Genomic DNA, 16,834 nt, shown 5'->3' on the forward strand with positions numbered 1-16,834 from the left:
AACCCTTCCTTCAAATTTATCAGGACAGGGTGGTACTGAGGACGGATCCAGCATTCCTACCGAAAGTATCCTCAGCTTTCCATCGATCGCAGGAAATAGTGTTACCTACATTCTCTGCAACCCCAGCAAATGCAGGAGAGGAAGTTTTTCACACATTGGATGTGAAAAGGTGTCTATTACAGTTTCTGAAAGTTACTAAAGATTTTAGAAAATCAAACGCCCTCTTCGTGATATTTTCTGGATCACGCAAGGGGGAGAAAGCTTCTAAAAGTACGCTGGGTAGGTGGCTTAAGTTGGCTATAACAGAAGCCTATAAAGCAAAAGGAGAAATACCTCCCTCAGGTATTGCTGCCCACTCTACTAGATCCACGGCAGTTTCCTGGGCTGAAAGGGCCGGTGCAACGCCTGAACAAATCTGCAAGGCTGCCACTTGGTCCAGTTATTCGACATTTCTCCGGCACTACCGGTTAGATCTACTGTCTCCAGCAGATCAGGCCTTCGGCAGGAAGGTACTGCAGGCAGTAGTCCCGCCCTAGGGTAAGTTTCTCGGTTATCCTCTCCGGGGTTGTCCTGAAAGGCGATTTGAGAAAGACTAAGTTAGACTTACCGGTGACGGTATTTCTAAGAGCCTTTCAGGACAACCGTTACTTCCCTCCCTAGGTTATGCTTAGTAAATGTATTAAGTTCTACCATGGTGTTGTGCTTTCTGTGCTTTGTTTTCCAGCGTCGGAAGGCCACAATAACTGAAGCCATGGAGGAAGAGGAGGTGTTTTTAAAGTGGGCATGTGTTTCCTAATTACAAGGTGGAGCTACACTCTCTCCGGGGTTGTCCTGAAAGGCTCTTAGAAATACCGTCACCGGTAAGTCTAACTTAGTCTTTTCCATCATGCCATACCATCACGGAGGCGTGTGATTGGCCCCAAATATATTCTGCAGCAGGAAAATGAACCCAAACATAAAGCCAATGTCATTAGAAACAATCTTCAGCATGAAGAGGAGCATGGAGTCCTGGAAGTGTTGGTTTGAAATGCATGAAGAGACCGAAGGATTTGAGGCAGCCTACATCCAAAAGGTCTGTGGTTAGTTCTCCAAGATGTTTGGAACAACTTAATGAAGTGTTCCTTTAAAAAAAACTGTGTGCAAGGGTACCTAGAAGAATTGATGCTGTTTTGAAGCCAGTGTTGTCACACCAAATATTGATTTTGGATTGTGTGTGTATATGTATGTATATGTATATATGTATGTGTGTGTGTATATGTATGTATGTATGTATGTATGTGTATATATATATATATATATATATATATATATATATATATATATATATATATATATATATATATATATATATATATATATATATATATATATATATATTATATAGATAGTGGCAGCACGCAGGTAAAATCACCTGGTTGTATCCAGGATGGGAAATATGTGTGCCCTAGATTCAGGCTTTATGCAGACTTGTACAACTAGAAGGGAAGAGTTAATGAGCCCAGCTGAAGTAAGTGGGCTCATTAAGACCTCTACAAAAAACCCCAGCATGCTTAGGGAGATGCTCCATCCTGGAACCAGTTTTGTGTTGTATAGACTGGGGAGTGTGAAATCTGTTCTGTGCGGTGAGTTAATGCCTGTGTGGCAAACCTCTACAACAGGGACTGGTGCAGCAAAAGGCCGCACTCAGTTGTTAGACAGGGAATCTAAGTGTGTAGTTAGAGGTCAAGCTGACCAGGATTTATTTTCATGTTTTATTTTTGTTTGGCTGTTATATGTATCACTGCATGTAGCATAAATAAACCGCATCTTTTGTTTTTTTGCACCTACAACGCTGTCTGCTGTGCCTGATTTTGTGTTGTGAACCCATCCAGGGGGTCACACACACCCGCTGCCGAGCTAACCCCTCACAATATATTTTCACACAATCTATCTGTATATACATATCACTGTTGAACTGGCTACAGCCTACTGACCCCTTTTTAATGTCTTGGCTTGTGTCTGCAGTAGGAACAGCAATATGGGAAATGAGGGATCCTGTTTGTGCCAGCCACTGAGTCCTTTTGCAAGGAAAGTAAATGTTTAGAACAAAAAGGGTTGCTGTTTCTCTAAAATTCTTATGGGTTTTTATAGAACAGTTTATCTACAAATTGCGCTTAGTAACTGATCAAATTTCCTTTCAATATGAGCTGCAGAGCTAATGAAGCAGCACAGTTAGAAAGAACTGGCTGACTGACAACAGGATAATAATGTGTACTGGCAGATTACTCCCATGTGAATATATTTGATTCTATTGGAAATATGTGAAAAGATGCCGCAAATGCTGCTGATATGGCAGCTAGTCATTACTTCCTATTTTTCATGCAGCGTCTTTATTTTTAGGACTTGCTAATTGTCAGTCCTTGGTTTGCTAATGATGCCTTTTTATTATAGAAAAGATAAAAAAAAAAAAGCCTTGATAACGTGGTTCTAAAAGCTAGTTTTCCTGTTTTTCATGGTCTATAATAAAAGTCTTGGCAGTGTGAGTACGCTTTTTACTCAAATTAGTTTTGCCTCTCTCTCAACAGGAAAGAACTGATCCAGTCTGGAGTCTTAAACCCTGTCAAAGATTTGCAGTTGGGAAAACTGGCGTTGACCAAGTTTCCTAAAAGTCCAGAAACATGGATTCACAGGTCTGTATTTCAAGTTATTGAATCAAAAAATGCATATATTAAAAGGGACCTTTACTGAGAGCATAACCTCCAGTTATTTAGATATGCTTTTTGTTTTATATTAGGAAATTGTCAACAAAGCTGTAAACTGCTCACCTCAATAACAATAATGGGACAATGGGATGACTGTGGCAGAATGCTTATGTGACCACTACTGGAGTATTGATCTCGTAGTCTCTGATGAAATAGGACAGAGTTGCTGGCTAGGATCACGTGAGCAATAATCACATGTTTACTTCTAAAGGTGGCCTGCAGTCCTGTTATAAATGACCAAAAAAAAATCGCTGTTTCTTTCTTATTAATTGCCAGAGTAGCTAAGCATTGTTACTTCAGTATAGGTCTTCTTTTTTTTTTTTTTTTTTAAGCATTACGCTATACCCTGTATTCTAGATAACCTACACTGTTTAATGTCTTTGCACCGAATAGGCTGTAAAACATGGCACTTCTCTTTACTCATGCTGGCGGTGTAAATTGTGAGAACAGTGGCTGGATGTCTGTTAGCACAGTAGATTCTGGAACAGACTGGGCAAACAACAGATGTAATTCATACTGATGTGCAGAGTTTTATTACTCTAAACCAGGGGTCTCCAAACTTTTTAAACAAAGAGCCAGTTTACTTTAGCAGTCAGACTTTAGGGGGGCCGGAATGTGGCCAATGGAAATAGAAATTGTCCTGGAATCAATGTAAGTAAACCACACATCTTTTGGCAATAGGGGGAGGGATAGTTCACCATCTTTGGTGTCAGTGGGAGATATAGTGCCCCATCATTTGGTGTCTGTGGGAGGAATAGTGCCCCATCATTTGGTGTCTGTGGGAGGAATAGTGCCCCATCATTTGGTGTCTGTGGGAGGAATAGTTCCCCATCATTTGGTGTCTGTGGGAGGAATAGTGCCCCATCATTTGGTGTCTGTGGGAGGAATAGTGCCCCATCATTTGGTGTCTGTGGGAGGAATAGTGCCCCATCATTTGGTGTCTGTGGGAGGAATAGTGCCCCATCATTTGGTGTCTGTGGGAGGAATAGTGCCCCATCATTTGGTGTCTGTGGGAGGAATAGTGCCCCATCATTTGGTGTCTGTGGGAGGAATAGTGCCCCATCATTTGGTGTCTGTGGGAGGAATAGTGCCCCATCATTTGGTGTCTGTGGGAGGAATAGTGCCCCATCATTTGGTGTCTGTGGGAGGAATAGTGCCCCATCATTTGGTGTCTGTGGGAGGAATAGTGCCCCATCATTTGGTGTCTGTGGGAGGAATAGTGCCCCATCATTTGGTGTCTGTGGGAGGAATAGTGCCCCATCATTTGGTGTCTGTGGGAGGAATAGTGCCCCATCATTTGGTGTCTGTGGGAGGAATAGTGCCCCATCATTTGGTGTCTGGGAGGAATAGTGCCCCATCATTTGGTGTCTGTGGGAGGAATAGTGCCCCATCATTTGGTGTCAGTAACAGGGATTATGTCCCATTGTAGGTGTTGGTGTAAGATATAGTATTTTGCATCAGGGAAAGGAAAAGCGCCCCGAGGGCTGGATTAAGGCAAGCAAAGGGCCATAGTTTGGAGACTGCTTTAAACCATCATTGAGCCCCTTAGCCCTTTTTAAGTATCAAGCACAAAGTTGGGTATCATTACAGGGGCTGCTGTGTGCTAAAGTAGCGATTCAGTTTTTTAACCGACATGTATCTTAAAAGTAAAAAAAAACACATTTGTTATTACTAAACCAATAATATCAGCAAGGGCAGCCAGTGGAAATTACAAGGCTAAACAACATTGTATATGGCAAATACAATATGCAGCTTAAATCTCCGTTGAGCCAATGATCATTGATAAGCCCCAGTTTCAACTATGAATCAGATTGGACTGCACGGCGCACAATTTGCGTGCGATTTGAGCATTTTACCGAAAGTAGTGCATGCACTACTTTTGTACCATGTGATCTGGGGCAGGCAAACTACATTTGGAGTGTCATTAACTTCACATTGACACCTGCTGCAGAGCGCAACTGCAGTGCGTTTCAAATGTGGTGCGGGAAGCACACGTTGTTTTTGGTTTTCCTTGCCGCGTTCTAGTGTGAACCTACTCTAACAGAACTCTGTAAAAGTTTATTTTTACAATTTAGCTTGGAGCCTATAATATCTTGGCTGAGGATCAGGGAAAAAGGAAAGAAGGTAACAGACCTTTCAAATTAACAAGAAAATATATATTCTTCTATGAGTCAAGATGCTTAACTCTGTGAATCTGTTGACTGTTGACTTTTTTTGAAAGGTTTGGTTCGATGCAGTTTTCGCACAATGATCCCCCACCACTTTGACACTTATATACACAATTCCTAAATATGTTGTACAAGTGTGAGACGTCATTTATTTAGGCTATATTTAGTTATATGTGGTAAGCTACTGTTATGAAGTGCAATGTATAGCTCAACACATTTGATTTTATGATGATTGCTTCTGTTGCAGTAGACTGCAGTTGGCTTCTTACCAGGCTGTACTAAACGGAAATGGTTAAAGTGAAATGATGACCAAAATAAAAAAATCTCTATGATAGATGGTAGTAAAGTGACTTGGTGTGGGTATAGTAACCTTTTTCAAGCAAAGCTCCTGCAATGACATTGAAGAAACGTTAAAAGCTATAAGGGAATCCAGGTGGTCAACCATAGAAGTGTCAGTTTTCCACGGTACTTTGGAGATTTCTCATCATTGAGTTCACCCTAGAAAGTGTTGTACATGCATTTGCATTCAAATTATGTTTAACATGGAACCACATGATTTAACCACTTGCCGACCAGCGCACGCCGATGTACGTCGGCAGAATGGCACGGGCAGGCATATGGGCGTAAATGTACGTCCCTTTAAATATGCCGCCCTGCCATCGGGAGCGCGCCGCCGGCGGCGCGCTCCCGCGCTGGTCGGGACCTCCGTGAGTCCGGTCGCGGGACCCGCGGACTCGATCGCCGCGGGCATCCCCGCGATCGTCTCACGGAGCGGCGGAATGGAAGGAATGCAAAGTAAACAGCATTCCTTCATTCTGCCTAGCAACTAGTGACGCTGATCTCTGCTCCATGTGATTGGAGCAGAGATCAGTGTTCACTAAATGAAAGCCCAACCCCCCCACAGTTAGTAACACACCCCTAGGAACACTTAACCCCTACACTGCCACCCACTGGTTAACCCCTTCACTGCCAGTGTCATTTACACAGGAATCACTGCATTTATATAGCAGTGATTACTGTATAAATGACAATGGTCCCAAAAATGTGTCAAAAATGTCCGATGGGTCCCCGACAATGTCGCAGTCACAATAAAAATCGCTGATCGCCGCCATTACTAGTAAAAAAAATAATAATAAAAAATTATTAATAAAAATGCTATAAAACTATCCCTATTTTGTAAACGCTATAACTTTTGCGCAAACCGATCAATAATCGCTTATTGCGATTTTTTTTACCAAAAATAGGTAGAAGAATACGTATCGGCCTAAACTGAGGGAAAAAAATGTTTTTTTATATACTTTTGGGGGATATTTATTATAACAAAAAGTAAAAAATAATGTGTTTTTTTCAAAATTGTCGCTCTATTTTTGTTTATAGCGCAAAAAATAAAAACCGCAGGGGTGATCAAATACCACCAAAAGAAAGCTCTATTTGTGGGAAAAAAAGGACGTCAATTTTGTTTGGGAGCCACGTCGCACGACCGCGCAATTGTCAGTTAAAGCGACGCAGTGCCGAATCGCAAAAAGTGGTCTGGTCTTTGACCAGCAAATTGGTCCGGTCTGAAAGTGGTTAAACATAATGTGGTACAGCTCCCGTTAAAACAAAGTATATACACGTTTGAACATAACCATTTTTTTTACCCAATTTGTTGAAATTAGGGATGAGGTATATGACTGACATGTAGTTTTTAACTACTACTATTCATGAACTTGTATAGTCTTACTATTGATGGCAGACCTTTTTTGGTCTGTATTGAAATGATTTATAGATCTAATATTTACATTTACTTAGCACCTTGTTTCTCACACACTATTGGGTTCATTCTAATGCAGTCAGGTTCTGTGGGGCTGCCTTCTTGTTTTAACCTGGGAGCTGCGATGCGCACCTGGCGCCCTCCCTCTACCTATTGTGATGTGGGGGGACTGGGTGGATCCTGATGCGCATTGGTGCCATGCATGACCGCCACTTTTGGAGCATCATTGCACTGGAGTGGCTTTTTAATATCTTGGCCACCTTGCAAGGCAATACTTGTGCACCAATCAAGGGCAGCGATTTGCCGTTAGACGGTCCTAGAAGTGTCAGTTTCCCACGGTACTTTGGAGATTTCTCATAAGCAGAGAGGCCTTGGGCAGTGTGGCCTAGAATAGAGGGAAGTATGTAGTAGAGGTGTACCGAAAAGGAATTTTGGTGCCCGAAATGGAAAATGCAGGATGCACTTGGCCAAAAACCGAAATGTAAAATTACAGTTTTTAAAAACGATATAAATAAAAATACGGTATATACAGTGGGGACAGAAAGTATTCAGACCCCCTTAAATTTTTCACTTTGTTATATTGCAGCCATTTGCTAAAACCATTTAAGTTCATTTTTTTCCTCATTAATGTACACACAGCACCCCATATTGACAGAAAAACACAGAATTGTTGACATTTTTGCAGATTTATTAAAAAAAGAAAAACTCAAATATCACATGGTCCTAACTATTCAGACCCTTTGCTCCAGTATTTAGTAGAAGCACCCTTTTGCTCTAATACAGTCATGAGTCTTTTTGGGAAAGATGCAACAAGTTTTTCACACCTGTATTTGGGGATCCTTTGCCATTCCTCCTTGCAGATCCTCTCCAGTTCTGTCAGGTTGGATGGTAAATGTTGGTGGACAGCCATTTTTAGGTCTCTCCAGAGATGCTCAATTAGGTTTATGGCAGGGCTCTGGCTGGGCCATTCAAGAACAGTCACGGAGTAGTTGTGAAGCCACTCCTTTGTTATTTTAGCTGTGTGCTTAGGGTCATTGTCTTGTTGGAAGGTAAACCTTCGGCCCAGTCTGAGGTCCTGAGCACTCTGGAGAAGGTTTTAGTCCAGGAAATCCCTGTACTTGGCTGCATTCATCTTTCCCTCGATTGAAACCAGTCATCCTGTCCCAGCAGCTGAAAAACACCCCCACAGCATGATGCTGCCACCACCATGCTTCGCTGTTGGGACTGTATTGGACAGGTGATAAGCAGTGCCTGGTTTTCTCCTCAAATACTGCTTAGAATTGAGGGCAAAAAGTTCTATCTTGGTCTCATCAGACCAGAGAATCTTCTTTTTTTTTTTTTTTTTTTTAAGCAAACTCCATGCAGGCTTTCATGTGTCGTGTACTGAGGAGAGGCTTCCGTCAGACCGCTCTGCCATAAAGCCCTGACTGGTGGAGGGCTGCAGTGATGGTTCACTCTCTACAACTTTCTCCCGACTGCATCTCTGGAGCTCAGCCACAGTGATCTTTGGGTTCTTCTTTACCTCTCTCACTAAGGTTCTTCTCCCCTGATAGCTCAGTTCTAGGAAGGGTTCTGGTCGTCCCAAACGTCTTCCATTTAAGGATTATGGAGGCCACTGTGCTCTTAGGAACCTTAAGTGCAGCAGAAATGTTTTTGTAACCTTGGTCAGATCTGTGCCTTGCCACAATTCTGTCTCTGAGCTCTTCAGGCAGTTCCTTTGACCTCATGATTCTCATTTGCTCTGACATGCACTGTGAGCTGTAAGATCTTATATAGACAGGTGTGCGGCTTTCCTAATAAAGTCCAATCAGTATAATCAAACACAGCTGCACTCAAATGAAGGTGTAGAACCATCTCAAGGATGCTCAGAAGAAATGGACAATATATGAGTGTCACAGCAAAGGGTCTGAATACTTAGGACCATGTGATATTTGATATTTGAGTTTTTCTTTTTTAATAAATCTGCAAAAAATTTCAACAATTCCGTGTTTATCTGTCAATATGGGGTGCTGTGTGTACATTGAGGAAAAAAATGTACTTGATTTTAGCAAATGGCTGCATTATAACGAAGAGTGAAAAATTTAAGGGGGTCTGAATACTTTCTGTCCCCACTGTATGATTGTGTTATATTAGACTTTTTAAGTAATATCATGAATTGAAACGACTATGAATTTGTCAGCCATTATTGGCACCTTTAGCGCAAGAAAAATGCATCCCTTTAAATTCTGGTATGTCTTCACACTGGTCTGTTGCGCTGTTAAAAAATCTCGCCCCTATTACGTTTTTGGTGCAGTTTTGGAGTCACGTGACCTATGAAATACAAACCATAAGCACAGTAAAATTGTGGCAAAATCACATGCGGTTTCAGTGCCATTATGGGCCCCTCTTTCTCTTATTGGCAAAAAGGCGATAACACCATTTTTGGACGATATGCTTTGACCACCGGATTTTTGGTGCATCTCTAGTATGTATTCTTTTCTTTTACAAGGTATGTAATATTGGTTTTTATAAGACAACATGGCTTATATTTGGGGGTTTTGGGTTTTTTTTTTTTTGTCATCTTTTTTTTTCATAGTTGATACATAAGCCAGATAATGTCACATCTGCTTGTATTCACAAAACCTGCAGCTTCCAAAATATATTAACTTGCCTTATTCTGTAGGCCGGACCTTTTATTGATGCACATAATTTAAAGGCTAAGTCTGCCTTAAAAAAAAAAAAAAAAAAAGCAAATGCACATATATTTGCATAAATATTTAATTTTTTTATTTTTGTGAATGAGCCTTCTACGAATTTCAACCATGATAAGCAGATTGTTGGTAAAATGTACATGCTCCTGCCGACTCTTGCTCTAGCTGTACTTCTATCTCACTGTACAGACTTTTAAGTATCTCTGGACTACAAATGCAGTAATCGCCACAGGTGCGTTCCATTAAGAACTTCAAGTCCATATGCCGTTTTGCCAGACAGCACTTGTAGTTTATTCATTCATAGATCTGTCATTTCAAATCTGACAGCTGTTGCGGGGCGGGTCCATTTGGAACCATGTTGCAAGTTGCACCTTAAATATTGGTATATCATGCAACAGGGTCCTAAAGGTGGAATTGGCCTTTGACTTGAAATCCAGGCTTTTAGGGGCTCCTTTATCTAGTTGCATATCTCCTGGGAGATAAGTTTAATAGCTTCCTGTCAAAGTCTCTCTGTGAGCTCATTTCAATTTCGGTGGGTCATGGTTGGATTAGCTGCTTCCCTGTGAGAGAACTTTCCATTTGATTTCCTAGGGAGATGTTATCTCCAGGATACCTGCAGCAGTCTGTATGCTAGGCATTTATCTATCTAGTTTTCTCTCTTCTCTTTTTTCCCATAGAAGTGAAGTTGATGCTATTCCAAGTTTCTAAGCACTGTAGGAAATAATTTATATGTTAGAAGTAAACGCTGAGATTTTATTGACCAGTGTAGCGGAAGTGAATGAATTAACTTTTCAAGGTTTCCTAGGGAGTATTCACTGCAAAGAGGTCATTTATCAGGCCCAGTGTATTTCCGATATATATTGTATAGTAGCGTGCTATGTGATAGATGTTAGGAGTTTAGTATGATTTAAATGTGCGTAACAAGATCTTTATGGTCAGTAAATACACCTTTACCCGTTATTTTCCAAACTGACTTTCTTAATTGTATTCAGTTTCACAAAAAAAAAAAAAAGTTTTTACCATAGAAAAATATTTGTTTATTTAACATGGCCTCTTTTTAACTGCAAAAATGTGATTTTTGCAGAGAGTTAATTCCCTCTTTTGCCTCTGTTGAGCTTCCTCTCTTCTGAGAGTGTCTAATTACTGTCAGATCTAACCCATCTATCTCCCTCTACTCATTTTACATAACATTTTATGTAATTATTGGGGGATGTCTAAAGGAGGATACTACAGAGTGACCACTCTTGAGTCTGCTAGTGCTTCCGACAACATATCCAAGATTGCTGTGCCTAAAGCTAAACTCTGGGGAAAGCAAAAAAATTACCCTTGCATTGGGACTATCCCACACTGCAAGGGTCAAAGGCTTCTTTATGCCTAGAATATCAGTAAAATAGACCTGCCTAATACATCCTTCCTACAGACTCCCTCTATGCTATGAGTCCAGATGCTGTAGCCTCTTCAAGGTGTTTCAGCAGTTGCAGGCACTCTGGCCACATCAAGTTAAATGTAGGGCCAATAAACCCTGGCTTGTGAGGATTCCAAAGGAACTGCCCAAGTTAAGCCACAACTGAACATCAGCCCTTAAGTAAGCTATAGATTATAGATGGTATGATTTTCTCTCTTGCAAAAGAAAATTGCTTTATTTCCATCAACACAATCGGTGTTAATGGGGAAATCCCTCCTGCAGAGTTTTTGTGTTCTCCCGGCTGGGGGGGGGGGGGGGGGGCACGGAGAGCCGTCCCTGCTGGGACAACAGTTATTACTGCTATTGACTATAACCGCTGGCAATAATCGCATCCTAAACTTCTGACAGGCTGGTTGTACCCAAGTCAGGTACAATTAGCCTGCCCAGCCCATACATGGTTTGAATCTCGGCCGGTCACTGCTGAACCAGCCAAGATTCAAGCAGTCTATGATTGGCTTTACCTACAGTCTTGCTCAGTTGTACAGGCTCCCCTTTGTTATACTTGCTTACTAGAACTTCACTGCACACTGTGAATTTCTCAGAATGTGCATTAGAAGCTGCAGCAGGTCAGATAGAGCTTGCCTCATCTCTTGGTTGGGAGACATCCAGCATCATCAGTTGGAGGCACAGCATCAGGTTTGGGTGTTACATGCTGCATGCAAATGCAGTCTGAAACATCCACTCCTTCAAATTGACATCCACGATCAAGACATTTTTGATATTTGTTTACTTCTCCCAAGAGCCAGCCCATTGCTTGCATCAGAGCTGAGGGCTCTTAAGTGGAGTAGTGAAGCATGGTGCTGTGAAGTTATGTGGTACAGCACTCTGCAGACCCAGTAATGATATCACTGGGGCTAAAAAGGTATGTGTAATGAAAGCAGGGTTTATTTAAACATTTTCTGTAAGGAAGGATGCATAAATATGCAAGCAACACTAGATGGAACTAGTAAGTAGCATTTTACCAAAGTTTAACATGCTTATTGAATAAATCCAACCATAATTGCTGCCTTTCATCCAGATATGTGTGTGTTTTTGGGGTTTTTTTGCTCTTTGTTTAGATATGCCCATTAACAAAATGCAGCCTTCCATAAAAAAAGTGAATTTGTTTTGAAGATTATGGTTGCACATACGTCAACTCCAGTCAGCTAATCATGTGGCCTGTAAAGGCAGATGTACCAGAATTTATTAGAAGCCTGAACAAGGTGCATAGAAGAATTGTTTTCTAAGCCCTATTGCAGCAACCTGCCTTTAATTTTGCGTTCCCACTGGAACATACAGTATACCTTCTATTACTGTTCTGGTGGCAGCTTAAGGTTTTATATTTTATCTCTTTCAAAAGACTGCGTAATATTTATATGGAATATTTTATATTTACCTCCTTTGCAAAAGAACAACATTTTAAACTGTGCATCCTTCTTGATTATAATAATGTGTGCAAAGCCAATATACGTTATCTGTGCTGTAATGGTGAAGAGAGGGATAAGTGCTAGAGCCAGCTAAAATTCCAACTTGGTCAAACGTTTTTGAAAATAAAATCATCCCATCCTTGGAGAACAAGGAGTAAAGAAGCTGGCAATGAACCTCACATGACCTACCTCTGCTTCTTAAAAACTCTAAAAAAGAAAATGCATGGGTGATGGTTCTCCATAGGAAGGGGTGATCAAGGGCAGGTGGCTAAGCCTGGAGTTGACATTGTAAAAGTAAGGTTAGTTTTAGGGGGCAGGCCATAGAGGGAAATGTGTTTTTGCTACCACATATAACAGATAATATACAGTAGGATACTTTGGCCACCTAAACGTTATTTAAATATACCTAAAGTGGACCTAGGCAGGCCATACAGAGTGAATTTCTTTCCTGCAACCGTAGGTTGCAGAAAAGAAATTTGTTTGATTCCTCAAACACTGACAATATTGATGCAGAAATCCCTCCTGCCATGCCGTTGTCTTCTCTCGGCGGGGATGGTTTCACCTCCCTCCCACCCCACTGGGAGAAGACAGTGATTATTTGTAGTGGCTATAGTAGCCACTAGCGATAATCACAGGTAAAACCTGGCATATTGGTTGTACCCAAGTTGGACGATTGACCAACTTGGTACATACACGCTTCAAATCGGGATGTTCAGCAGGAACCCCCTGGAATTCAAACTGTGTATGGCCTGCCTTGTACTCCTAAATACTCAGTTGCATTATAAAAAGGGTGACTTCTTTTTAACCTCCTTTTGTATATTGTCGGTCTGGCCCACTCCCTCCCTCTATTCTCGCATAGGCAAGAGTTTTTTGTCAACTTGGCTCCGGCAGTCTCCTGGAAGATCTGGCATAGATCTACCAGGAGGTTTGCGGAGCTGAAAAAAACTGACAAATTGCAATTTCACTCTCCACCTGCTCTGAGACATACAATAAATAGCAGCTAGCTATGTGATTGGTTTCCAACGGTTACAGCATGTCATCACTGCTTAATTGGCTGGTTGCTAGAGGTTACGGCTCACTGATGGTTGCTAGAGGTTACAGCAAATGTTTTCTGCTTGTTGGTTGGTAGAGATTACCTTACAGTAATACTGCTCACTGATTGGTTGCTAGAGGTTACAGCACATCATCTCTTCACTGCAGGGGAGCATGATATACATATGACTGCTGCCTTTATTTACATATCAATGCCATGGGCCGCAGCTATTTACTTAGTAATGTCACCGCTATTTACATATGAATACCGGTTATTTACATGTAATCACAAGGTCTGCAGGTGAGTCATCAGTACACAATAATAGGGCAGAGTCGGGCCGCATTAGTAGCAGCACTTCACACTGAGCTATCGGGACACAGCACAGGATTAAAACTTCAAGGCACAAGGGAATTTAAACTGGGATAGTTGGCAAGTATGAGGCAGCTGCTTTGGGCCCCACAACGATGACAGGGCCCAGGGCAGCTGCCCATTTTGCCCTGCCTTAAATACGGCCCTGATTACACTCTGTAACTGGGGGAGGTGGCCCAGATGGCATGTAATCGAGGGTCAGCTGCCTGAACCTGGAAAAGGCAGCTGGATTCAGATGACATTGGGGTGGTAGATGGCGGCACAGGACTTAATGTGCAGTGGTGGATCACAGTGGGACCACGCTGGATTTGCTGGGCAGGTGAGTATATGAATACAAGATGTCTCAGCAAACCAGATAAGAAGGTGTTAAATGCACCCCTGGGGGGTCAAGTTGCTCTTTTAAGAAAGATAAGTTCATATGCAGATATATGTATTAAGGTTATTTGAAGATGGAAAAAGAACTTTCTTAAACACTGTTGGTTTTTGTTTTTGTTTTGTTTTTATTTATATAGTTGGGGTTTCCTATTTATATTTTATTTATTATTGCAGGTATTAATATAGTGCCATCTATTTAAGCAGCACTTTACATTTAGATATATATTGTACATTCACATTTGGTTAAATGTTTTTTTTATTTCTAATGTGGATACAGGAGGTGGATTTTACAACGTCTTCTCCAGGAGCACATTTTTCCCTCAGTCACATCTAAAGAGGGAGCACCTCATACTCTTACAGAGCAGGTTCAGGGAATTGTACAAGAAGAGATGAATGTGTGCGGGGAAGCTGCTGGAAGGTACCCAAGTAACTACAATTCCTGGTCCCATCGTATCTGGGTTCTACAGCACCTGGGAAAGCTAAATATCAAGGTATCAGCAGATCATGCAAACCCAAAATATGTATGTTAATTAATGATAAAACCTTAAAGACCGTGCAAATAAATCATACACATACTTAGCTGTAATGTTGGCCGCAACTTTATCCGTGGATTTGTAACATTTTTATTGATCAGCGTACTATGTACTATCATATGGCTTGTAGGCTGAAAAAGAGCATGTCTGCAATTTTGTGAATTAAGCTGATCATCATTTTATGGGTACGCATCTTACACCTGATCTAAGGCATGATTTTAATCTAGTTATGCACAACACTATTAAGTTCACATACCTTTCATATCACGCAGTCATAATTGTTTTTACATGTAGATCTGTGTTTAAGTGCAACCCCCATCTTTCACAAAAATATGATATTTACAGAAGTCTGTTATTTGTGTTTTCATTGTAGTGTACACTTATTTAGATGTGATGGTTGCATTTAGGTTTCTTTATTAGGCTTCTTTCCCCGTTTTCACCTAGTGATCTGTCCAGTAATACACCTTCTGAAGGAGCACCTTGGACAGCTAATTGCTAGCCATTGCTAATCTGGGAGGAAGGGGAGAGTTAGATGTACTTGCAGATTTAGTGGTTAAGCCACTTTCACAGCTTCATACCATCCCCTCTGTGTTCCCTTGTGTGAGTGATTTAGAAAAAAAACCTGCTATACCTCATTTCATAGATCTTCTCAGCAATCACATGATTGGCTGGCTTTCTTCTCTCCCCGTCTTGATAGATGCAGAGGGCGGGCCGAAATGTGTGGATGGGGGATTCCTCCACACTGAGCCTTCATATTCTGCCAGTTGGGACACTGATCAACTATAGCCAGCAGCGCTGATCATGTGGACATTTTGAAGCAGGCTGGTTGTACAGAAGTCGATCAGTAGACAGGCTTTAGATACACTAACAAATTGAGTCCAGACTTCAGCTCACACTGCAGCAACAGTTTTTTGCCTTTTGGGATAAAACTTTTACAAAAATAAAAGCTGATCATTGTAAGCATCCCTGTCAGTGGTAAATGGCTGGTCTCAACGCTCCTAACTGATGCATTTGTAGGACAGCTTGTTCTGTTGGAAAACAGACTTACTGGCCAGATCACCAGGTGAAAATAAAAGAAAGAACTTTGACGACAAATGTTGGAGATTGTGCGGCAAAAAAGGTGATATGTTGCATACATTTTGGACATGCCCTAAACTTGGGAAGTATTGGGAACAAATCTTTCAAGTTTATGTCTGAAATTACCAAAACGGTCATTCCTCCAAATCCCTCACTGGCTCTATTATCCATTGATCTTGATCGATATCCTATCCAGTTTCGAAATGTGTTTACACATATTTTGCTGTCAGCCAGGATCAGTATAACGAGTAATTGGAAAAATCCTGATCCTCCTTCCATAAAAGAAGTGATAGAATCGACTCAAACTCATTACATTTATGAATCAATTCTAGCTCTTCGGCCTCACAAAAAAGAACATACTCGTAAAATATGGCAGCCATGGTTAAAATGGGCTAGTCCCCAAAACATTGCACGAGTTCTTTGTTCCTAGATAACTTGAATTAAATTACTTACCCCGCTCTAATATGTTAATCTTTGTTTTGTATCTATTTAATGACAGGTTACTATTACTGTCCCGAACACAGTTTAGCACCCATAGGGGTGTTCGGGAATATATTTAGGTTCATCATCTTTTGAATTACTTAAATTGGCATATAAATATATGAAGATAATATTGATATTACTTTTGTGTATTGTCTCCACAATGGATGTATTAATAACCTCCCTATCGTTATCTTTATTATCCCGATTATAATTGAGATAATTAATATGGTTTTCTTTATATTATATTTTTTATTATTTTTGGATACTATTATCTATGTATCTAACTACTGTAACTGATCTGTTATTTAGTCATAATTTCTGTCATTTGTCTTGCTAAAAATGTAAACTTTAATAAAAACTATTGATTAAAAATAAAAGAAAGAACCTAAAAAAGGAAACCAACACAGCCACCACAACTAAGACTTTGCAAGCAGCAATGTTTGCTGTTGGGATAAGTACCACTTTAAATACACCCCATGGAAATTGACTTTTTCAACATACTCAAACTGACTAAAACCCAACTTTGTTGTAATCTTTGAGAATTAATAACTTCACATTTAAGCAGCTAGAGAGGTCATGGATGGCTTGTTTTAAAGCTATTTTACTGCCTAATAGGCAGTTAGTTTCAAGCCCATAGTCTGGGCACACATGCACTTTTAGGTATACTGCTGATTAGTTTGCTTTACTCTAATTCAAATGTTATTTGCAAAAACTAAATATTAGGTTAAGTTTTGCGCTAAG

The 16,834-nt window shown here is 40.7% G+C and overlaps 1 protein-coding gene across 1 annotated transcript in view; it reads left to right on the plus strand.

The window, feature by feature from the left end:
- The window catches only part of PTAR1 (protein prenyltransferase alpha subunit repeat containing 1), a 90,703-nt gene that overhangs the window by 63,206 nt on the left and 10,663 nt on the right, over positions 1 to 16,834 (plus strand). Inside the window, exons 4-5 of the mRNA XM_077474961.1 lie at positions 2,565 to 2,669; positions 14,278 to 14,491. Coding sequence (XP_077331087.1) covers positions 2,565 to 2,669; positions 14,278 to 14,491 — 319 coding nt within the window. The remainder of the gene's footprint in view (positions 1 to 2,564; positions 2,670 to 14,277; positions 14,492 to 16,834) is intronic.

The sequence above is a fragment of the Lithobates pipiens genome, unplaced genomic scaffold, assembly GCF_037356315.1.
Source record: "Lithobates pipiens isolate NorthernLeopardFrog02 unplaced genomic scaffold, aLitPip1_a1.2 Scaffold_13, whole genome shotgun sequence".
NCBI lineage: Eukaryota > Metazoa > Chordata > Amphibia > Anura > Ranidae > Lithobates > Lithobates pipiens.